The 24,155-nt window shown below is 35.3% G+C and overlaps 2 protein-coding genes across 8 annotated transcripts in view; one reads left to right on the top strand and one right to left on the bottom strand.

Annotated features, from left to right (window-relative positions):
• Positions 1 to 527: 527 nt before the first annotated feature.
• On the top strand, positions 528 to 13,110 carry LOC121366269. 3 transcript variants are annotated; one of them, XM_041490778.1, is made up of 8 exons: positions 528 to 607; positions 3,490 to 4,135; positions 5,128 to 5,293; positions 7,007 to 7,095; positions 7,918 to 7,985; positions 9,681 to 9,759; positions 11,331 to 11,432; positions 12,846 to 13,110. In XM_041490778.1, exons 2-8 carry the CDS (start codon positions 3,495 to 3,497, stop codon positions 12,907 to 12,909), a joined length of 1,209 nt encoding a protein of 402 aa, XP_041346712.1. In that variant the 5' UTR covers positions 528 to 607; positions 3,490 to 3,494; the 3' UTR covers positions 12,910 to 13,110. The 3 variants fall into 3 exon arrangements, with proteins under 3 accessions (XP_041346712.1, XP_041346720.1, XP_041346716.1); XM_041490782.1 differs by lacking the exon at positions 528 to 607 and adding an exon at positions 937 to 1,385; XM_041490786.1 differs by lacking the exons at positions 11,331 to 11,432; positions 12,846 to 13,110 and adding an exon at positions 10,997 to 11,317.
• A 562-nt stretch (positions 13,111 to 13,672) lies between these two features.
• The window catches only part of LOC121369165 (plexin-A4-like), a 250,532-nt gene continuing 240,049 nt past the window's right edge, over positions 13,673 to 24,155 (bottom strand). For all 5 annotated transcript variants that reach the window (XM_041494064.1, XM_041494067.1, XM_041494068.1 and 2 more), the window contains exons 32-36: positions 23,497 to 23,666; positions 22,894 to 23,106; positions 22,236 to 22,311; positions 21,591 to 21,665; positions 13,673 to 20,421 (exon numbers count right to left, since the gene is read on the bottom strand). In XM_041494064.1, the coding sequence (XP_041349998.1) occupies positions 20,320 to 20,421; positions 21,591 to 21,665; positions 22,236 to 22,311; positions 22,894 to 23,106; positions 23,497 to 23,666 (636 nt within the window). In that variant the 3' untranslated portion in view covers positions 13,673 to 20,319. The remainder of the gene's footprint in view (positions 20,422 to 21,590; positions 21,666 to 22,235; positions 22,312 to 22,893; positions 23,107 to 23,496; positions 23,667 to 24,155) is intronic.

Here is a 24,155-nt window from a genome sequence, read left to right as displayed (position 1 = left end):
GCACTCAACACATTTTATTTACGGTTATATGGCGTCAGACATATTGTTAAGGACCACACAGATTTTAAGAGGAAACCCGCTGTCGCCACTACATGGGCTACTCTTCCGATTAGCAGCAAGGGATCTTTTATTTGCACTTCCCACAGGCAGGATAGCACAAACCATGGCCTTTGTTGAACCAGTTATGGATCACTGGTCGGTGCAAGTGGTTTAAACCTACCCATTGAGCCTTGCGGAGCACTCACTCAGGGTTTGGAGTCGGTATCTGGATTAAAAATCAGCTATGTGGACTCTCAGTCCAGAATAGTGGGTTAGTGGTTAGAGAGAGAGACAAGTCGGTGTAGTGGCCTTACATCTACCCACTGAGTCGTTAAACTCGCCAGGCGAGAGCCAGTACCGGTAAGCGAACCCAATATCCCTTGTCCGATAGCTTAAATACTGCACCACCGAATCCGGTGCGGAGCTCTGTAATGGAGGAAAATATAAAGACCGAAAGTAAGAACGTCCTTTCCAAACATAAGGGGAGATAATGCTAAGCAGAGAAGTCATGGCATCATGGTGTCATAATATTTCTGGAGTGTTTTGATTCAAGATTTTTGATACAAAAGTATGATCAGTACTTTCATTTGTAGCACAGGGCCGTGAGGGTGGGACACGAACACAGTCACCCCATGCCCCACAAATACAAACATCTACAAAGTGATAAACTAAAGGCGTTCGCTTGATGCATGGTCGGTATAGGAGTAGGATCGATCCCCGTTTATGAACCCATTGGATGATTGGGTCTATTTCTCGTTCCAGCCAGTGTTCCACAACTGGTATGTGGAACACTGTGGTATGCACTATCCTGTCTGTGTGATAGTGCATATAAAAGATCCCTTGCTGCTAACTGAAAAGAGTAGCACATGAAGTGGCGAGTCACTGGCTACAATGGATTTCCTCTCTAAATATATGTGTGGTCCTTAACGATATGTCTGACGCCATATAACCGTAAATACAATGTGTTGAGTGCATCGGAAAGAGTACCGTATTTTCCCCACTATTGGGGTATTGAATTAACCATATGAACTGGGTATTGCATTAAACACTACAAACGATGTAGTGCTAGGCCTGGATTCGAACTCCAGACCATCGGGACTGTAGCCGACCACTGTATCCACTCGACCATGCAGTGGATCAACAAGTGAAACTGCATTTTAATACTTATAAATCTCATAGGGTGTATTTTGACGGAATGAACCGAACGTGTACGGAATAAAACGAAGATTTAGTCCCATGATGCCTCATTCTGTCTTCTGTGCTATATTTCTTCCAAAAGCACCATCAAAAGCACCCGTGTGGAAGAAATTTTATACAGAATAGTCAAAATGTCAAATTTTTCAAAGGTAAAACATAGCGATACTGGATTACGAAATATAAACTTCATGTTGGTTTTACAGAACAAATTGTTTTAAAATATATTGTATATAACTATCGCTAACCCTAACCCTAACCTTAAACTAATTCCAAGAAATATTTCTTTAAAATAGAGGTGGGGAAAATACGGTACTCTTGCCAGTGCATCATTAAATAAAACATTTCCTTCCTTCAAAGTCTAAGACTAACCCTAAGCCTAACCTTAAAGCTAACCATTGAAAGGGGGTACAGGTCGAACTCATGCCGAACTATATTCCACCCCACAGGGAATGCCTTTTTTAATACTATGGAATTTATTTCAAGTTATTTATTTCTGAGCCGATTGTTTTGTAACTTGCACACACAAATAGTATTTGTTTGTTATTTCCAAAACACTTTTACTTTTTTTCTTACGTCATACCAAACTGAACTTATTAACAAAACACACTTTTGTGGAAGGATGGGATGGACTATAGATGACCATTTATATGGTTACGATCGCTCTCTGCCGTCAGAGACGTTTCTATAGTGAAAACACAAAATGGTTGATTACCATTGGTGACAAGGATTCCCGCTCTAATACAGCAATAATCCTAGGATTTAGACTAAAGACACGTACCTTTATATTGAACATTTTTTAGATGACAAATATTTTACATAGTCATAGTAACCACTAATACAAACTACATGAAGAAACCAGTCAGCACCTACTGTACATATTTGACTGGAACATTATTGAAAGGGGGTGCTGTTGTAAAAAAATTGTTATCAGAGAACTCGAAAATGATCAATGTAATTGTATTTAGCATCAAATTTAGAATTTTTGTTGTATTAGAGTGGGAATCTTTATCTGCTGTGTAGTATACAGTTACCTCTGATGGCAGAGAGCGATCATAACCATACAAAAGTCTGTCTAGCTTTCGAATGGCAGAGTACTTTGGCTAGGTTTCAAGGATCAAAACCCCCTTCCTCCACTTGAGCAAATTTTCTTCTTTTTTTTCAATACATTTTTCAGGGGAGCATGTCTCAACTCCCCTATATACTTTGCTTGCCACAGTCTAGATCCCACCCCCCTGCTAAAATTTATGCATATGTGCCTCGTGGCTCGATTGTCCTGTAACCCATTGAACAACATATAAATAGGCCAAGGCTAGACACTTGAGCTAAGTGACTTGGTGTCGGATAATGTATATAATGAAAATAATGTGTTATATCATGCTGGGACAGGTACACAAAAAAAAGGAGCATGTTTTTTATTAATCAGTCGCAAATGCAACTTTTAATGATAAGACTGTAAACAAAAAATGATGAGTTGTTTTTGCAGAATTTTTAATTTTCAACTTATTTTTGTGCTTATATCCAAGCACACTGTTCTGGGCACACACCTCAGCTATCTGGGCTGCCTGTCCAGGACAGTGGGTTAGTGGTTAGTGAGAGAGAAGAAGGTGTAGTGACCGTACACCTACGGTACCCATTGAACCCGTAAGAATTTGCTCTGGGTTGGAGCCGGTACCGGGCTGTGAACCCTGTACCTAACAGCCTGTAATCTGATGGCTTAACCACTACACCACCGAGGCCGTTTTTTGCAGAATGCATTAGTTTTAGCTCACATCAACAAAACAATAGCAGTTGGCATTTGTTTTGACAGTCAGACCAGTGGAAGCTGGCCATTTGTGTTGTAATTTCCTCCATCTCTTATGTAGAGCACCACAGAAATGACAATGTGTGGACTTAACATACCCGGTAGTATATATACCGTGTATGAATAACAACAACAATTCATGGACTGTTCGTTTCGATTGTCCAGAATACATTTCATTTATATTTGTGTTATCTTCTTCATTACATCATTACTTTCTAATGGCATATAGATAACACTTTCATTATAATAATTTTTTCTTGGTGGTGACATAGGTTAAAAATATAATGTGTCAATTAATTATTTAGGTTCAAGTTTCAAAATTATTGATTTGAAATCCCAAATCAACCATTTCGCAATGTGAATTACGACAAACCAGTATTTACTTCAATGATAGCCTACTGTGATGTATCTTTTATATGTATATGTATATACACCTTTTTATTTTCTTATAGGCACAATGCATGATAAAATCCATGACTACAGAGCAGCTTGTAGGAGAAACCAGCAGTTTTATTCTCCGCTGTTGAGAGTTTCGGCAAGGACAACATATTCTGAGTTTAACAGTGAAAGACCACTTAAAAACCACGCAAAGTTATTTAATATTTTCTCACATCCCAAGTTTGACTGGAGAAATAGAAGTGAAAAAACTTACACTAACCTCAGATTTCATTGTGCCACACATCCGAGTGACTTGTCAGCTGAAAAAGTAATTTGCCAAGCTGACTGCAAGAAGGAACAAAATTCCACCAATTATGCTTGTACGAAATTGTTTGCTTTATGGAAACATTTCAATAAATTAAGTCACCATGCAACTGTCAGTGATAATAACCATGTTGTATCATATTATTCATTGTCGTGGTTGAGGAAACTTTTCCTAGTTCCCAAAGTGTATGCTTCAGAAAATGAGAGTGTATCACCCAAAGGGAAGAACATCGCTTCAAGTTCAGACGATCGAGAGAAAATTTCAGATTCAAGTTCAGAAGCTGTAGAAGAAGCTGAGAGTGTCCCAAGTAAACCTGCCATATCGGATGAGGATGTGCTGAACTATCTGTCACAGGAAACTGGGAGACATCGGCTGCATGTCATGTTTTCTAAAGAGTGAGATATTTATCTGTTGACAGTTTTAAATATTGTGAGTTACTGAATAATAATAAATGTGTTGCTGACAGGTATATGCAGGGCTTGAAATGGGAAATAAAATATGGCGTGCTGTTAATTCTAAAAATAGCAGGCCAATAGAAATATGGTCTGCTGAAAATAATACAGCACGGGGTGAGTTTTGGGTTTGAGACTATGTGGAAAACTGGGATCTCTCGGATGTATTTTGAAGCATTATAAAATTAAAATATAACAGAATCACAAGCTCAGCTTACAGTAAAAAGAAGTAGATAATTTCATTTTATCTGTCCGTATTGTACTATGAGTTAGTTTATTATGACACTGTGTATTCCACTGTGTTTTAGTTTATTATGACACTGTATTCCACTGTGTTTTAGTTAATTATGACACTGTATTCCACTGTTTTAGTTTATTATGACACTGTATTCCACTGTGTTTTAGTTAATTATGACACTGTATTCCACTGTGTTTTAGTTAATTATGACACTGTATTCCACTGTGTTTTAGTTTATTATGACACTGTGTATTCCACTGTGTTTTAGTTAATTATGACAATGTTTCATTGTGCTTTAGTTAATTACGACACTGCATTGTACTATGTGTTAGTTTATTATGACACTGTGTATTCCACTGTTTTAGTTTATTACGACACTGTGTATTCCACTATGTATTAGTTAATTATGACAATGTTTCACTGTGCTTTAGTTAATTACGACACTGCATTGTACTATGTGTTAGTTTATTATGACACTGTATATTCCACTGTGTTTTAGTTTATTATGACACTGTTTATTGCACTGTGTATTAGTAAATTATAACACTGTGTATTCCACGAGGTATTAGTTAATTATGACACTGTGTATTCCTCTGTGTATTAGTTAATTATGACACTGTGTGTTCCTTTGTGTATTAGTTAACTATGACACTGTGTATTGGTTAATTATAACACTGTGTATTCCCCTGTGTTTCAGAGACACTGGTGGTGTGAGTCCGGAGCTCTCGTTCATCAGTCAGGTTGTCTTCCAGTCTGCCGCCATTGTGTTCCTCCTCATGTCCATCATCGGCGGCCGACAGGGTAGAGATATGTTTCTCATGCAGAACCAGCCAACAGTTTTCAGGTCGAGGTTTCTAGCTTTTGTGAGTGATTGTACTTATGTGTCTGCTGTTAAAACATTAAATGTATATCTTAAATAGCTTTTAATACAATTTATTTTTAAATCTCTTGTATGTGGTTTAATATAAAGTGCCTCCTAGGTCATAAAGTGTTTGCTAATGACTCTTTAAAAGGAAAAGTAAAAAAAAGTTTTGTTTTATTTAACGACGCCGCTAGAGCACATTGATTTTTTATCTTATCATCGGCTATTGGACGTCATACATATGATCATTCTGACACTATTTTTAGAGGAAACCTGCTGTCGCCACATAGGCTACTCTTTTACAACAGGCAGCAAGGGATCTTTTATTTGCACTTCCCACAGGCAGGATAGCACAAACCATAGCCTTTGTTGAACCAGTTATGGATCACTGGTCGGTGCAAGTGGTTTACACCTACCCATTGAGCCTTGTGGAGCACTCACTTAGGGTTTGGAGTCGGTATCTGGATAAAAAAATTCCATGCCTCGAATGGGATCCGAACCCAGTACCTACCAGCCTGTAGACCGATGGTCTAACCACGACGCCACCAAGGCCAGTTCTTTCAAAGGAATTCTTCTGCATGTCCTTGAAAACATTATTCATCATCATTGGTAGCAATCTGTTCTAACATAACAGAAAGAAAGAAAGAAAAATGTTTTATTTAACGACACACTTAACACATTTTATTTACGGTTATATGGCATCAGACATATGGATAAGGACCACACAGATATTGAGAGAGGAAACCTGCTGTCGCCACTAGTGGCTACTCTTTTCGATTAGCAGTAATGGCTCTTTTATGTGCACCATCCCACAGACAGGGTAGTACATACCACGGCCTTTGCTATGCCAGTCATGGTGCACTGGCTGGAACGTGTAACAACAGTGATCTCACTCTGGGTTGGACTCATTGATTTCCTTGTGTAATTCTTCCTCATCGAATGTACGTAATAATGATATTGCATTGGACGACAGCGAAAAAAGGCAGGGTATGCTCTTTTATGGCCCTCTTTTTATAATTATTTACAAATAATTATTGGGTGTCTAAACCTTTATTAAGGTCGACGACAGTCACTTTTTGTACATTTGCTTTGGCTTCATACACAATAAATAAAACATATCCAATGGTAATTTATTGATATGATATATTTGACAAAAGGTACTTTTAATTACTTTCATCTTTTAAAACTTAAATGTAATATTTTGTCCAGAATTATGAAAATAAAAACATACCAACCTGTAAACAGTGTTGTCTGCTTGTTATAGAATTTTGACAAGGATCAAGGTTAGTAGGTCAGTTTTTATTTTAATGTGGTGAAGCATTGTAATAATATAACTAATTTTGAATTTGAATGACATCAGTATTCCAATGACATCACTTTGCATCTCCTTACAATAAATATAAACTGAATACATGACATTTCCATTTTAAGAATGCTGAAAAAATTACAGTTCAAAATTGCCATTGAATGTTTTTGGTTTCAACATTACTAATGCACCTGAATGTGTGGTTAAAAAATTGTACCTTTTACGAAATATGGTTTTCAAGTGAAATTACAGTAAGATATTATGTATTATGTTACATTTATTGTGTACGAATCCAAAACAAGGGTGTGAAGAATGAATGTTGTCGACTATAGTGTGTAGTGTACACATGTACATGTACGGTATGTCTTATGTTTGTTTCTAAATTTGTTTTGTTTTCATATCTTGTAGAGGAAACTACACGATGTTGTGTTTTTGGAGAGTATAAAGTGCGGAGTCAAATGGGGATGGAAGATAGCAATGTTTACATTTCCATTTCTGTGAGTATTTATACCATATTCTGAATGTGGTCATAATGACACTATTTGCACTGTCATTTCTCTAGGTATGGTTAAAAACATCTAATTTACTTCTCCTTTGAGTGTGAGGCACATAATGTTTGTGTATGTGATTGTGGAGATCTAGCATCTTGCCCATATGTACATACGTATGACACATGACATCACCACTCTAGCGTTCTTCATTTCGTATCTGATTTTAATGAAACTTCACATATAGGAATAGGATTCTGTTTTCTTGAATTAGTTCATGTTTTGCCTCTCTGCATCAAAGGTCAAGGTTACTTTAAAAAACAAACATTTTATGATGTCACTGCAATAAATGTCAATAAATGTTTGACAAAGTTGCTAGCCCTCACAGAAGCTTTATTATAGTAATAGAATTTATAATTTCTACTAACCCAGACAAAAACAATTTGACTAGCTGGACTCTGGGCTAATGGATTTGTCTAACTTTGAACCAGCCATATGTTCATGAAACTTCACATGTACATGTAGGATTAGGATCATCAAACTGTGAGGGGATTTGAAGCATTTCTGATGCTTGGTTACCTTACCTTTGAGGTATAAAGCTAGCATTTGACATTCAGCACGTTATTTTACAGTATTCCTAAAACAAAGAGTCAGAATTAGGTACCAAAGAGATATATTTTAGTTAGTCACTAGGAGGCACATTTCAGTACAGTGTGATTATATTATCTGGTTCCTTCAATCTATCTACCTTTGTGCATACTTAATTTATATGTCTTCTTTTAGGACCTTGTAATTAAGGAAGACCTGTAACTGGATACATTTTCCTTTCAGAATAGTATCACAGAGTATTGCTGTGTACCGAAACAAGACTTCACCACTGGAGTATTCCGTAGCAGCAGGTAAGTTTAATCTACAGTCATAAAAGGGTTGAAAAAAATCAGTTTTCTTGAACAGTCCACGTTTTGTAGTTTCATCTTCTATTATACTATATTAGAAGACTACCTAAAGTAGGAGGCAATATATGTCCATCAACCTGACCTCTTAGCTTTTGTGCATTTCCTGCTGTTCAGCCTATCATGGAATCTTCTGTTCTGTCCTAGATAAAGTTAAAGTTTGGTTTGTTCAATGACACCACTAGGGCAAATTGAGTTATTAATCATCAGCTATTGGATGTCAAACATTTAGTAATTTTGACATATAGTCTTAGAGAGGAAACAGCTACAAATTTCCATCAGTACCATGTGATCTTTTTTGTGCACCATCCCACAGACAAAATAGCACATACCATGGCCTTTGACATACCAGCTGTGGTGCACTGGCTGGAACGACAAATAGCTCAGTGGGCCCACTGATGGGGATCGATCCTAGAATGACTGCACATCAAGTGAGCGCTTTACCACAGGGCTACATCCTGCCCCTCTGTGATAGATATGCTAGTTATGATCAAGCGATCACCTCGGTGCTCTTTCTCTATCTGTCATAGATATGCTAGTTATGATCAAGCGATCACCTCGGTGCTCTTTCTCTATCTGTCATAGATATGCTAGTTATGATCAAGCGATCACCTCGGTGCTCTTTCTCTATCTGTCATAGATATGCTAGTTATGATCAAGCAATCACCTCGGTGCTCTTTCTTTATCTGTCATAGATATGCTAGTTATGATCAAGCGATCACCTCGGTGCTCTTTCTCTATCTGTCATAGATATGCTAGTTATGATCAAGCGATCACCTCAGTGCTCTTTCTCTATCACTCTAACAGTTGGGATGTCTTCTTTTTCTCTCCCCTGCTCAGACTACATTAGATGTCCGATTTTCTGAAGGTTTTTTTTTATGTATGGAAAGAAAATGCTGGTTGCCAATGATTTTAACTGATCAGTATAGAAAAAGAATATTTGTTTACTGACACCTTGGAACCTTCGCTCCAGCCAGTGCACCACAACTGGTACATCAAAGGCTGTGGTATGTGCTATCCTGTCTATAGGATGGTGCATATAAAAGATCCCTTGCTGCTAATCGAAAAAGAGTAGCCCATGAAGTGGCGACAACGGGTTTCCTCCCTCAATATCTGTATGATCCTTAACCATATGTCCGACACCATATAACCGTAAATAAAATGCGTTTAGTGCATCATTAAATAAATAATTTTCTTCCTTGGAACCTTTTAGCCTACTTATATTTGATATCTAACAATTAGTTTTTTCTACACATGATCTCGATTCGATAATTGTTTTTTAAAATTTGCAATTGGTGAATTTGATAAGTGTCGGAGCATACAACAGAATATATCAATCATTAGGCACTGGTTGTTGGGATGGGGGTGGGGGCCTAAGGGAGTGAGGTGTTTCCCTAGTCTATTTTTAACATCAGAATGTTTCGTCATAATGGTACCATGGTAATATTACCAGACTCTACTCTAAAAATCAAACTAGTTTTAAACAAATATTGCTGATAAAACCTCTCCACAGATTAAATATAAAACAAGAAAGAAGATGCAACAAAGAAGTTTTATGTAACCTTTAATTCGATAACATCCAGATTTAGCAAACTAACTTACACTGGAAGAAGACTAAGACTGTTTGTTACTGTGTTGTAGGAGTGACGGGGTCCATTCTCAAGTTAAACCTCGGACCTAAAGGAATGTTTGCTGGAGGTGTCGTTGGAGCTGTTATGGGGTAAGGATGTTCGACTCTTCAACAGACAAAATAATGTGTTATACTCACTGATTAAACCTCTGTAATTAATATGAAGTTAATTTAAATATTTATCTCAAAATTATAACTACATCTGATGTATTATGATCTCTTGTCATAAATAGGTGGGGTGTAAATAATCAAATATAGCATAATATTTCCACTGGTTAGAACCCAGAAATTTAAAAGAAATCAAGGTTGTTTTTAATTAAAATTGTGCTTATTTTTACTTATTTTTGTCTTCCATTAATGTATTTGACAAGTGAATTGTTGTTGTCCCTTGGCTCGGGAAGGACAACATCAATTCACTAGTGCAAGATAAACAGTATTGCCAAGTAGCGAGTTGGGTATTTTATTTATTGCCCATTATCAATATTTATCATTTTATGGAACATTTTCATACAATACTGTGGTTGAAAACAAGTTTTAGAATAAGAGACAGCGTTGCATCATAGCTGTGACGTATGTATCGCTGATGACATAAGTTAGCTGTTGACATAACTTCCACCATGGAAACTATTCTTACACACAATTAACCACCTATAGTGAAGCATTGTTTATGATTTCAAAATGTATCTAGTGAAATCTTTTCTTTCTTTCCCAAGGGAAAGATCATTTTTCTTTCCCCACTTTTCTCTGCCCATATAGGTAATAAAATAGTATCTCACTGGATCAAAGTTTGAGGTGCACCCAACTTTTCATTCTGCAGTTAATGCTACCAGTCTTGCTATTGGTGATAAATGTGACATGGTTTGTTGTCATAAAATGTTGTTTCATGTGGCCAAGTAAATTCCAGTACTTTAATTAGAACTAGTTTTAATGTACCATCTACTATTATGCTTGAAACAATTGCGGGATCTTACTAAATAAAGGAGGACAATTAGTGAACCCACTACCTACCAGCCTTATGTCGAATGGCTTAACCACGACACCATCGAGGTTTTTCTAGAGGTGTGGGTGGTATTTTAGTGTGGGCTGGACTCAAACCTATACATAGATGTGTTTTGTTTTTCTAGAGCTGTGGTTGGTGTTTTAGTGTGGGCTGGACTCAAACCTGTACATAATAGATGTTTTGTTTTTCTAGAGCTGTGGTTGGTGTTTTAGTGTGGGCTGGACTCAAACCTGTACATAATAGATGTTTTGTTTTTCTAGAGCTGTTGGTGGTGTTTTAGTGTGGGCTGGACTCAAACCTGTACATAGATGTGTTTTGTTTTTCTAGAGCTATGGTTGGTGTTTTAGTGTGGGCTGGACTCAAACCTGTACATAATAGATGTGTTTTGTTTTTCTAGAGCTGTTGGTGGTGTTTTAGTGTGGGCTGGACTCAAACTTGTACATAGATGTTGTTTTTCTAGAGCTGTGGTTGGTGTTTTAGTGTGGGCTGGACTCAAACCTGTACATAGATGTGTTTTGTTTTTCTAGAGCTATGGTTGGTGTTTTAGTGTGGGCTGGACTCAAACCTATACATAGATGTGTTTTGTTTTTCTAGAGCTCCGGTTGGTGTTTTAGTGTGGGCTGGACTCAAACCTGTACATAGATGTGTTTTGTTTTTCTAGAGCTATGGTTGGTGTTTTAGTGTGGGCTGGACTCAAACTTGTACATCAGACTCAAGAAGAGAGACATTATACTCAAGTTCAAGAGCGTCTTCAAAACAAGATGTAAGTGGGATTGTTGTACGGCTGGTAAATCAAATATGGAATCAGGGCCCAATTTCACAAAATATTGTAAGCCTAGATTTGCATGTAAACGTAAATCTACGACTAAAACACAATTGTTATTGCTATTATAGTACAACAAATATAGCTTTATGTACACATATTTCATTTTCATTTTGTCATTAAAATGCTCCATCTCCCGTATTGATGTAATTTTGTGTGTGAAATAGATGTCAAACACGTGTAAATGTATGTCCGGTATAACTGCTAGTCACAGGCGTAAACGTACCATGTTTAGTGAGATTGGCCGCAGCTCTTTTATGTTGGAAAAGGTCCTTTGCTGCTGTTCAGAAGGAGTAGCCCATGTGGCAGCAGCAGTTATTTTATTTTGGAATTTAGCTCGATCCAAAAACTGCTTAGCCTTGTTCTTTGATGGAAACCCTAGAGTGACCTCCTCTACTTTCAAGACCCTGCAATGTTTTCTGGATTTCCTTTTTTCTTAATTTATCTGCCCAGTGTCGTTTTCATCTTTGTATATTATATGATGTAAATTGAAATGCTGGTGACATTTTATTGCTTTCCTTAATCTTCATTCCAAAGATTATGAGGGAAATAAATTTAGCATTTTAAATTGTATATCACAAAATATCATAATTGCATACAATCTAATTAAAATTAGCTCCACTATTACATGTGGATCTAACACCAGCCAGTTGAAGCTCATGTCCACCAATCAAAACCTTACTTGCAGAATTCTGCCAGTGATTTAAAACATAACAACAGAATTCTGCCAGTGATTTAAAACTAACAACACTGCGTAGTCCCCAATGACCAGGTAACATTTCGTCTGTAAATAATAATTTAAATATTGACCAATCACACTTCACCTTTTATAACGTTATTTGGGAGCATACAAATTCTAAAAATATCGGGCGAGTCTATTTTAGTGGCCGCAGTACAGTGAACCATACCAATACGTACGGGGTGGGTTATCAGTCTTCAGTTTTACATTACAAATTATTTATTTTATAAAATAAAACATGTTTTACGGCATTCGTAATTCACACGAAACATGTCGTATACCCTCAGGATAATTCGGAATGTTTTCAAATTATTTTTAAATCACTGGCAGGATTCTGCAAGTAAGGTTTTGATTGGTGGACATGAGCTCCAACTGGCTGGTGTTAGATCCACATGTAATTGTGGAGCTAATTTTAATTAGATTGAATTGCATAATACTTGTATGTTGTTCGTTGTTCATTGTTCTTTCAAGAAATACTTTGTTTTCCCAAATAAAATTTTGTTTATTGTTCTTCCATGTACCATTTTGTTCATTGGGTTTTATTTTGTTTTTTGTTTTAAGTAATACTTTGTGCATTATTCTTCCAAGTAATGCTTTGTTTATTCTTCTTCTAGGGTATACGGAGGCCAAGCTGCAGCTGTTCTAACAGATGACAAACTTATTGCGAGTCCTACATGACATGCCATTACAGAGCTTTCTCAGTTGTATCTTAATATCACTGACCAGTGTCTTATTATCATAGACCAGGAGCACAACTTTGTGATCTCGCATTGCTATGCTAAAAGACTTGCAAAGAGGATGCTTTGGTGTCTAGCAGAGCCTAAGTGAACTTTGTGAATTAGGCCCGTTTCTTGACCTTTTACAAAAATGTTTTTTGTAAATAATTTCAGTTTGGTTTGACGTAAGTGTTTTGAAAATAACAAAAATACATTATTTTTGTGTGCAATTTAGAAAACAATCTGCATAAACTACACAAAATTATTCAGTTTGTGATTTGTGCTATCCTGTCTGTGGGATAGTGCATATAAAAGATGTTTTGCTACTAATGGAAAAATGTAGCGGGTTTCCTTTCTAAGACTTTATTTCCGAATTACCAAATGTTTAATGTCCAGTAACCAATGATTGATACATCAAGGTATTCTAGTGGTGTCGTTAAACAAAACGAACTTTAATTTTCCATAATTATCATTGAAAAGAATTGACACTTCCATTCAGACTCTTAATTTGCCACCCATGAAGTAGAAGAGCGAGTTTTAGAACATGCTCAGCAAAGAAACAATTTCACATGGACTGGCAAAGACAAGTGTTAAAGACCATTACAGATCCATGAACTAATATTTGAGAAAAGTGTTAACATGGTTAATAAAGATTTAGAACTTGTACTGAATTAATGTGTGTGTGTGTATAATATATATATATCTATAAATAAAAAAAATCGAAATATATTTTTATTGCTTTATTTCTTTTTTTAAATTTTCATTTCATATATATTTTTTTAAAGAATTGCATGCATTTAGCATATGCATACCATAACATGAAAATGTGCATACATTTGTTTTGAAGGCCATACATGTAACTACATGAATGCTGAAACTGATGATTTCAAAACAACACTGGTATACATCATACATATACACTATATAAAAACTACAAAACGGCACTGTCACAATCGTGCCATACCAACAGTCCATTTCACTTACTATGAACATTGGCACAACAGACTGTTGATATTGGGTAAAGCCAGCATCGTCATGTTAGAACTGGAACTTACATCTCTACTACGTAGCAATCATCTTTCATACAACTTTATAAAATACATAGCACATGTAAAAGATTTTACTATAACATGTAGTGTAGTTTGCCACTCTTAAAGTTTGTTATCGGAATAGTAGCTATAAATAGGGTTCTATAAATTATGATGTTTTAACTAGAAATGTCATTCAAGGGTTCAAACACGCTTAAAGCCCCATTGTAATCACAAATTGATTGTTCCCACAATGAGCAGGAGAGGAACAGGGGAAATTTGATGGTCAGAAATCTGCAGTATGTTACTCTCTAATAGTAAAAGTTTAATTAAGCCAAAAACTAGTGGACTAGTTTAACATTTGGGCACAAATTTAGATACCGTAGTACACCAAAAAAAAAATGCTGACTTAATTATATTAAGCTTGCCCTATAAAATTGCTTGTTATAAACAAACTCAAAATGTGGTTGTTATAAATCCTAATTTTTTGTTTTGTTTAAATTCTGCCTTTGAAAACGGAATTTAAAGATAATATTTCTAGCCATCACCGATGTTATACAAAAGTGAATTTTGACTCCTTGATTAGTATTTATTTGTGGCAAATGTTTTGCAACTTATTATTCCAATTATAATGTCATACATATCGGAAATAAATATTGTATGTTCACAGGTATAAACAGAACTGAGAAGTTTGATGATAAATTCAATTATGAAAAATGGTTATCCAGCAATTTCTTAATAGAATAATACACAATATATTTTAAATAATTTAACAAATGATTTTCTAAACCTGTAGAACAGTCCTCCGATTTAATGCACTAGAATTAAAACATGAGTTAAGACTAAATCAAGCTGCAGTTCTGTCTCTAAATTTCTTTAAAGCACAGATCTTTGTAATATTGAAAAAAGAAATTGTTAATAGTACATTCATAATTACATTTGTTAAAACTCATCCATGCCTTTGTTACAAAATCGTTGATGCATGCATCATTATATTTTCAAAACTTAAAATATAACAAGACAGGTTGTTTTCTTACAGGAACTACTATACACCAATGTAGACATAGATCTATTCATTTTTATATTAGCACAAAGAGTATTTTTATATAATACAGTGAAAACAATATTCCCTACAGATGGAAAGTGTTTTAAACAATAACCAATTTCTCCTATATACAAGCGACAAGTGACACACCAGACAAGACTTAATTGCATAGCTAAAGATGAGTATTTACAAAATGCTGGTATCACACAAATCTACCAACAGCAAGAACGATAATTACTGTTGGATTTTTCATTAGTACAACAAACATTATTTTGCCCACCAGCATAGTTGACAATGTTATTTATTATCCACAAACTATTTTATAACGGACATTAAGTATGACTGTATGATGTTTTCATTACTCAATGCAAGTTATGATAATGGAGATACATCAATGTCAATTTCACAAACTGCAACTGCTGCAAGCTTGCATTTGCTATATAGACTACAGTATTCAGTATATTGTTATAGCCCATGTCATAAAGACAGTGTGGGAAAATATTACAGTTGTGTAATCGTTTGTAGACCACGTTTCTCAAGTCCTTTGGATTTAACCAATCAGGGATGGGAATTCTCCTTGGATCAGTTGTTTTCCTCTCATGGAACATTGCATTTCCTCACATTTTAATCGTTCTTGCCCCTGGACCCCGCTAGATTTCCTCTTGTTTACAGTTTACCACCCAGACCCCTCTAGATTTTCTCTTTAACAGTTCACCAATTCCCACCCCTGACCAATACTTAGTTCTTAACATTAAAATAGCCCAATTATTTCTCTTGGATCAGCTTTTACATAAATCCTGGTTTCCATAAAATCTGTCATGCATGCAGACTGACACAGACAAACACGGTTGCTTTGCAAAGCTGAACAAGTTTCAACTTCCTTCATTCTACACAGACAGTCTGTGATTGTTCTCGCACATATTTTCTTTGTCTATGTTGGGCAATGACATGTGTTACATATTTTATGCAAAAGGTTTAATTTAATTTAAAAAGAAAACAATAAATTTACCATATTCATAATTTGATGGTTTAAGATCTGGTTCCGGTTTTATGAAGCAATCTTAGCACAAAGGTCACCCTAAGTGCAAAACTACCTTATGTGCTTATGGTGATTTTAATACTAAAAAAATCACTTCGTAAAATGGAGGCTCAGAACATTATAAAAATTTACAATATTTAGATATTTCCATAAACCAAGTTTAGTGTGCAAGTATAACATGCATTCATGTAAATTAGTTAGAACACAACATACAGTGATACGCAGAAAACATAAATGACAATTTGGGTTAATCGGTGGTCATAAAAGAACTTGGCATTTGATTGGTGAAAATTTCTTATTAGTAATTTCATTCAAAGGCTGTAAAGATGTCAGTTTTATTAAAGGTTGACTGATAAATGTTTTATAAAAAAACCCACCCAGATTTTAAAAGGTTTTTAAAGGTTCTGGGTCGTGTTTTTTAACAGAAACTTAACCTTAGTAAACTTCAAAGAAAGATACACCACCTGGGCATACAAAGTATAAAAGTAAAACATCTGGTTTTCATGGTGACTAGAAATAGTGTGATCGCAAAGATGCCATAGTTTATATACAAACATCATACTCTAACACACTGTACAATATTATTACAAAAATAAACTCTTGATATGATTAACAGTTCTGAACACACATGTAACCATGGCAACTACAAATAACAAAGTGGCTTTGAAATTTATATTAAAACTATATACATTTGCACTGGTTACTGTGTTAAGTACATTCAAAAGAACTAGATCTGTTTACATTACAGGCAAACAAAAGCATTAGAAAACACACACAAAAAAATTAAAATCAAACTCTCACATACTTATACACAAAATTTAAAAAATTGGATTTTTAAATATTATTTTTGTTAATAATAAAAAAATGTATATCTATTAAATAATGTAATACTACCAGCAGATTTGCCATAATTGCCCTTATGGTAATTTTTATGATTCTTTTTCTTTAAATTCACCATAGAGTTCATGATTTGTGATTTTGTCTAAGGAAATATTTTAATAAATATAGGACTAGGTCTTCAAAATACACAATTAAAATTATTTCACATCAACTAAAAACAAGTGATTCACAACAGCTTTTGAGAGGTGTTGATATGTTCTGCATAATATATTCATAACCGCACGTCATGATATAAAATAACACTGGGGTTTGCCCATCTTGCAGTATGATCATTGGCCATCTAGACTGTCATTTGGCCCCAATGCTTAAAAAAATCAATGTCTTTCTGGTCACCCTGGTGTTTGTAAAAGCTCAACGTATGTATGTTCGGATATAGAGTCAGCTACTAAGTATTGGCAATAATACTAGGTACATGTATATCACTACATTCTCCAACAATGGAAATATTTTTTAATTTATATCTATAGTCTGTCCCACCATTCTATAAAACTGTTTTCTGTATATATTTTCAGTTTGACTGGACGTAAGAAGAAAAGTAAAAGTGTTTTGGAAATAACCAAAAAGTACAATTTTTGTGTGTAATTTACAAATCAATCGGCTGAGAAACGGATAACTTTTAGTAAATTTCATCATATGAAAAAAGGTATTCCCTGTGGGACGGACTATAATATAATATGGACCCTTTGATATTGGTGAAACAGATTTGTACATTTGTTTTTATTAATATCCAGATTACACTTTTATTTTTAAAATGGAATGTTCTTTAAATATTCAGAAAATTGTGATACCTTATTGCATATAAAGGCACAGTATCAAAGCACCACTTATTTTGCATATTTATAAAGATTTTAAAAATGTTTTAACTTTCTTTTTGACATTTGGTCTAAAATGGATGGATGAAAATTAGTTTTTTTAATAGGTGGAAAAAAGATAATCAATGGTTAGTTTTTTGCTTAATACTTTTAGAAATGTGTCATTCTAAATCTCTACATCTATCCTAATTTCAAATTCCATGCTGATTGAATACAAAGCATTGTATTCAAAACTGCATTAAAATATTTTCATGCAAAAACCAACAAAAAGATAGCACTACGCATATCTGGCAAGGGAGAGAATTCTGCAGTGTGAAGGTATGACTCAGGTTGAATAGCATATTTGTTGTGCTAGCATAGTAAGTTGAATAAGACTAAAATGTTCATAGATTACATTCGAAACTCATGGTCCATCATTTACATGAACTACTATGTAAATATATTATATATACATGTCACCATATTAAATATACTAAATAAAATCAATTATTCTGAAAGTGACTAGCTGAAACTGTCATAGATATACATGCAATGACAATACAATTTGGTTGTTTCATGATCATGAACATAATTTGTATTTCTCACATAAGCATAACAACCCATAATTTTCTTTTTCATTAAAATTGTATATTCTAATAAAATTTTAATAATGTATAATAACATTCGAATTAAAAAGTCAGTAATTAATGTATGTACGTACATGTGTAAACAAAGTGTATAAAAAGATATTTACTAAATACTTAAAATACTCTTCTAACAGTGAAAACCGGCTGTTTTGTGATAATGTTTAGTTAATGCTTAATTAAACAAGTGTTTGTTAAAATCTTAGCAAGATATTTGAGAAATTTAAAACTATCATTTTGCTATCTCACTTAAAATGTACATTTCACAAAATCAAAAAAAAAAAAACTTTTATAAGATTTCCTAAAAGCACAAATGTTTATGTTTTAGTAGTCAGTCTCCAGGATAAACAATTATAAGCATGCTGTAATTGAAACACTTACTTTTACTCTGTCACATTTTTTTTGCGATTAAACATTCACGGAGTACATGAAAAACCAATATACATTCTAACAGACCATGGTCAGTTAAAATACACAAGGACATGATTTGCACACAGCAACTATTTCACAGATAGAGGAAGAGAGGGAGAGAACACAATAAAAGCACTTTGGAATACTGCATTGTCCCTGAACAACAGAGGGAGTGTCTGTAGTCTGCATAGATATGAGAAATGTTCAAGCACCGAATCGAGAGAGAGAGAGATCAGTCACTCTTCACTTGAGCCGTCCGAGGCACAGCACCATTAACGATGATGATCCAAGTTGTTGGGAAGCACGACAAAGCTTCGTGTGTAAGCTCCATTAGGCACAAATGGAAAAAAACAACCCTTAACTGGCCTGTTGTCATCAGTTCACCGATTGGCTGGTTGTCACTGTAAAAACTTTAACTGTTTGCGACATCTGTCAGCTGGTCTGTTGTCATCAGTACACCGATTGACTGGTTGTCACTGTAAAAACGTCAGCTGGTCTGTTGTCATCAGGACACCGATTGTCTGGTTGTTACTGTAAAACCGTGGCTAATTGAGACTGTAAAACCTAACTGGTTGTTACATCCGTCAGCTGGTTTGTTGTTATCAGTACATCGATTGGTTGGTTGAGACTGTAAAACTGGTTATTACTGTCATAATGATGAGCTAGATGCAATGAAGACCATAACTGGCTAATTGTCACTATAGTACCATTATAATGATTGGCTGGGCATCAAAGTAAAGTGTTAACTGGCCGATTGTCATCAGTATATTAATTGGCTGGTTGCCACTGTAAAGATGGTTGTGATTGGTTTAGTGATAGACTAAACGTTACCAGGACTACAACAGAAAAATTGTCATCCGCACACTGATTGGCTAGTCTTCACTGACAAATGAAACTGGTTGTAACTGGTCCTGAGATAAGCAAGATAATATCCAGGTTTATGTTATCAAAATCCAGGTTGTCACTAAACAATGTCACTGGTTGTCACAAAACAATGTCATTGGCTGTCTCTAGTACATGATACATGTAACAAGGTCCATGACTGGTCAGTTATCAGTATATTCAATGGCTGATGATTTTTCATGACAACACACCATGTCTTTGCTGTGATCTTTTCAACTTCTTGCCTTATACTATAAATATTAAGCTCGCAAATATTTTCCTATTTTGTGCAACATGCTAATTAGCAAGCTTGCAAATATTTATTTTGGCACCATCAATATAAAAACATCACTGTACATGCATTCATTCTATACACAGCAGTTTTGGGAGGTTTTTTTCTCACCAGTAAAATGTATATCTTGAACCGTTAGTTAACAGTGACAACTTGAAATATTACGCATCTCAATGTGTCTTCTGAACACCGAGAGACAAAACTTGACCAGCCTTCAAACGAAATAGCATTAATAACCATGGCACCATTGTGAACTATTTGGCATGCTAGAAGCAGAGTCGTTGGTGGTTTAACCACTCGTAGTAAAGTAGTCTGGTATTACAGAAGATCACAGCTATGTCTAGCATATGGCATCTCCGTCCATTGCCGCTTGTACCTGGTCCAGTTTATAACTGAGACGACTCTTCCGCGCAAACTCATCCTCTTCCAGGGCAGTCACCAACTGAAATAATATCAGTCATATAATGTAGCAATTTTATATAATTAGAGTAAATATTATAACAACATTAACAAATAATAATAATACCTTTCAATGACCAATAAACTAAGTTTTCAAGGGTACATAAATTATCCATCTGCATCGACTGAAGTCTGCAACATTGTTGAGGAAAGGAATGTTTTATGTGACAACATACTCAATACATTTTAATTACAGTTATATGGCTAAGCACCACACTGATGAGAAGGAAAACTATGGGCTAAACTTTTTGATTAGTAGCAAGGGATCTTTTATATGCACCATCCCACTGCCAGGATAGAACATAAAACAGCCTTTGTTACACCAGTTTTGGAGCACTGGCTGGAACGAAAGAATAGTTGAAAGGCCCAACGATGGGGATTAATCACAGACTGACAGTGCATGAGACATGTGCATTACTACTGGGCTGTGTCCTGCCCTTTCAATAAGGGTGTCCAGTTTTTGTTTTTGATGGCCGAGGTGTGTACTAGGACAGTGTGCTTGAACCTTACTCGGATATATGTACAAAAAGTAAAGTGCTTGCTTGATGGCCGAGGTGTGTACTAGGACAGTGTGCTTGAACCTTACTCGGATATATGTACAAAAAGTAAAGTGCTTGCTTGATGGACGAGGTGTGTACTAGGACAGTGTGCTTGAACCTTACTCGGATATATGTACAAAAAGTAAAGTGCTTGCTTGATGGCCGAGGTGTGTACTAGGACAGTGTGCTTGAACCTTACTCGGATATATGTACAAAAAGTAAAGTGCTTGCTTGATGTGCAGTTGGTTTGCGATCGATCCCTATTGGGCTATTTCTTGTTAATGGCAGTGCACCACGACTGGTATATCAAAGGTCATGGTATGTGCTGTCCTGTCTGTATGATGGTACATACAAAAGATCCCTTGCTACCAATGGAAAAATGTAGCGGGTTTCCTCTAAAAGATTATATGTCAGAATTACCAAATATTTGACATCCAATAGCCGATGATTAATCAAATCAATGTGCTCTAGTGGTGCCGTTAAACAAAACAAATGAACAGTTGGTATAGCACTGACGCTCATATTGAGGGTCTAACTACCATCCTAAAACTTGACAGATTTACCAAAATATATTGATTGGTATTCAGTGATTACAACATGTAAGACTACTCACCTCTTCGTTGTATTTCTGTACATATTTATACAATTCCAGGAGGGCAGCATTAATGTTGAATTCATTACCATGCAGCTGAAAAAGAAGATGAACAATAGAAATTAGAATCATTTGAATAACGAGAGATATAAAAAGTGTTTAACAACAGACCGGCATAGTTGTGATCAACAGCTATTATGTCAGTGATGGGATTTTTTAGCTTTTTATCCAATTTCAGCTTTTCTATATCAAATAGTTTTAACTAGATTTGATTCAAAATGTTGAAAAATTAACTCTTTTTTTTTTTACTATGATATGGAGTTTTCAGCTTTCTAAACATTAGGCAAAAAAAAAAGAGAAAAAGTGAAACCAACGTTCCAGAATTGATGCAGCATTTTTTTTTTCACTATTTTTTTTTTAAAAGCATGAATTGCATAGAAAGGGGCATATTTAAATTGAAATCAGAATGCACACCCTAGTTCACAAACGATAACATTTTGGCTCCAAATGTGGTTTTACGTCATCGCAAGAAAAGCCCGGCAAAAATCGATGTCAAACCACGGGAAATTAAAAAACAAAAAATGTTGACACGCGAGGGTCAAAATCGACATGCGTGCTGATCAGTGGCATAAGAGAAAACCAGGCTGTGTTTTCAAATGATCTTACCCTTGATTCATCAGTCAACATGGCCGTCATATCCTGGTCACTAATGGCTGGCATCATCTTAATGTCTTGATAGTACCTAGTATATAAAACATTGTATTCATTTAGACATGCTGAATCTTGTTTTCAGTATTATTTGTAGTTAATGATGAAATATCTAATTGCATCAAAAATATTTTGTATTGTCTTGGTGTATAACATTTTGTTCTATTATGCAAAATTCACATCATATTAAAAATGTGGATCAGGTTTTTGTGTACAATAAATACTTTTATTACCCATATGGTTAAAAATATCATGGTACATATCAAAGTGATACGTCCCACTGAAACGCCTAGTGGGACGTAACATTTCAACGTCACGACAGACGTCATGATTTGAAATGGAAGCTCGTTTAATATCCTATAAATATATCAATTCCTTCTGTATAAAAACAAAAAATTAATAATATGTAATTTTCTATATACATTCTTTGACATATTACTTTATAAAAATTAAAGTAATTTTCTGTATACAGACTACTAATTTTTTTTATTAAAAATAACTTCCTGTATATATACCATTTGGAACTATAGTACAAAAAGTAGTTTCCTGTGAACAGATAATGTTTTACTATGGTACAAATCTTCATAATGTTAAAAGGAAAGCTGTGTCCACTTACCTTTCCACCCACTTCTTGTATTTTGGAATATCTTTGGCATAGAGCAGTTTGCTGGAAGGCGAGTGTTTGCCCAGACGGTGTTCACTGACAGAACAGGCGTCCATGAACGTCTGACCAATCACGGTAAGGCAGGAATCGACTATATTTGATTTGTATATGTCAAACACAAAGTTTGGATTCTTTATCACATTCACCCAAAACCTGAGAGGTAAGCTGAAAAAGAAACCAAATATAAAAGATATTTTTAAAATATTGAATTTATTTTTTTATTTCTCAACATCATGGTAAAAAGTTACATTGGTTTGCATTTACAATGAGAATCTGAACCCCCCCCCCCCCCTTCCCCAATCAAGCAGATTTTCTTTTTCTTAATGCATTTTACAGGGTAGTATGTCTCGACCCCCCCCCCTTCCCCTATCTTAGATGTCCCTGCACACATGCCTTATCACAGCATATATTAATGACTAGCTGTGGATACAGACAGTTTAAACAATTACTGCATGGCTCTCAGTGGCAAACTAAAAACAATTGTCTCTGCAAAAAAATAAAATATAATGGTGTAAGATTGTTTTTTTTATTGGGGGTTTTCTCACTCAGTCTTACCTGTTTGACTTCCATGTGTGGACAACCTCGGGATCCATGATGTTGTGTAACAAGGCCTGGTCGTCGAGGAAGTCAAACATGTATTTAATGGCAAGGGGTAAGGCAGTGCCACGGTGAGCCGTGCTGAAGATCCGCTCAAACAGGTCATCTACAAACTGCTGCAGAGTCCCCTATAACACAAACATTATATTTCAGTTCAACAGGTCATCTACAAACTGCTGCAGAGTCCACTGTAACACAAACATTATATTTCAGTTCAACAGGTCATCTACAAACTGCTGCAGAGTCCACTGTAACACAAACATTATATTTCAGTTCAACAGGTCATCTACAAACTGCTGCAGAGTCCACTGTAACACAAACATTATATTTCAGTTCAACAGGTCATCTACAAACTGCTGCAGAGTCCCCTATAACACAAACATTATATTTCAGTTCAACAGGTCATCTACAAACTGCTGCAGAGTCCACTGTAACACAAACATTATATTTCAGTTCAACAGGTCATCTACAAACTGCTGCAGAGTCCCCTGTAACACAAACATTATATTTCAATTCAGTGGGTTAGTCAAACAACTCATCTTCAAACTCCTCTGTAACAAAAAAGTTTTCATAATAAAAAGTCAAAATTGATATGAACAGGCACTTAATGTCATGGC

This window comes from Gigantopelta aegis, chromosome 3 (genome assembly GCF_016097555.1).
Source record: "Gigantopelta aegis isolate Gae_Host chromosome 3, Gae_host_genome, whole genome shotgun sequence".
NCBI lineage: Eukaryota > Metazoa > Mollusca > Gastropoda > Neomphalida > Peltospiridae > Gigantopelta > Gigantopelta aegis.
This window is presented reverse-complemented; position numbering and strand designations above follow the sequence as displayed.

What these genes read in the sequence shown, in the direction of transcription:
- LOC121366269 (XM_041490778.1), top strand. Translation starts at nt 3,495, where the DNA reads ATGCATGATAAAATCCATGACTACAGAGCAGCTTGTAGGAGAAACCAG. An exon ending in GGTCGAGGTTTCTAGCTTTT is followed by an intron (nt 5,294 to 7,006) that starts GTGAGTGATTGT and finishes CATATCTTGTAG; the next exon opens with AGGAAACTACACGATGTTGT. An exon ending in GAGCGTCTTCAAAACAAGAT is followed by an intron (nt 11,433 to 12,845) that starts GTAAGTGGGATT and finishes TTCTTCTTCTAG; the next exon opens with GGTATACGGAGGCCAAGCTG.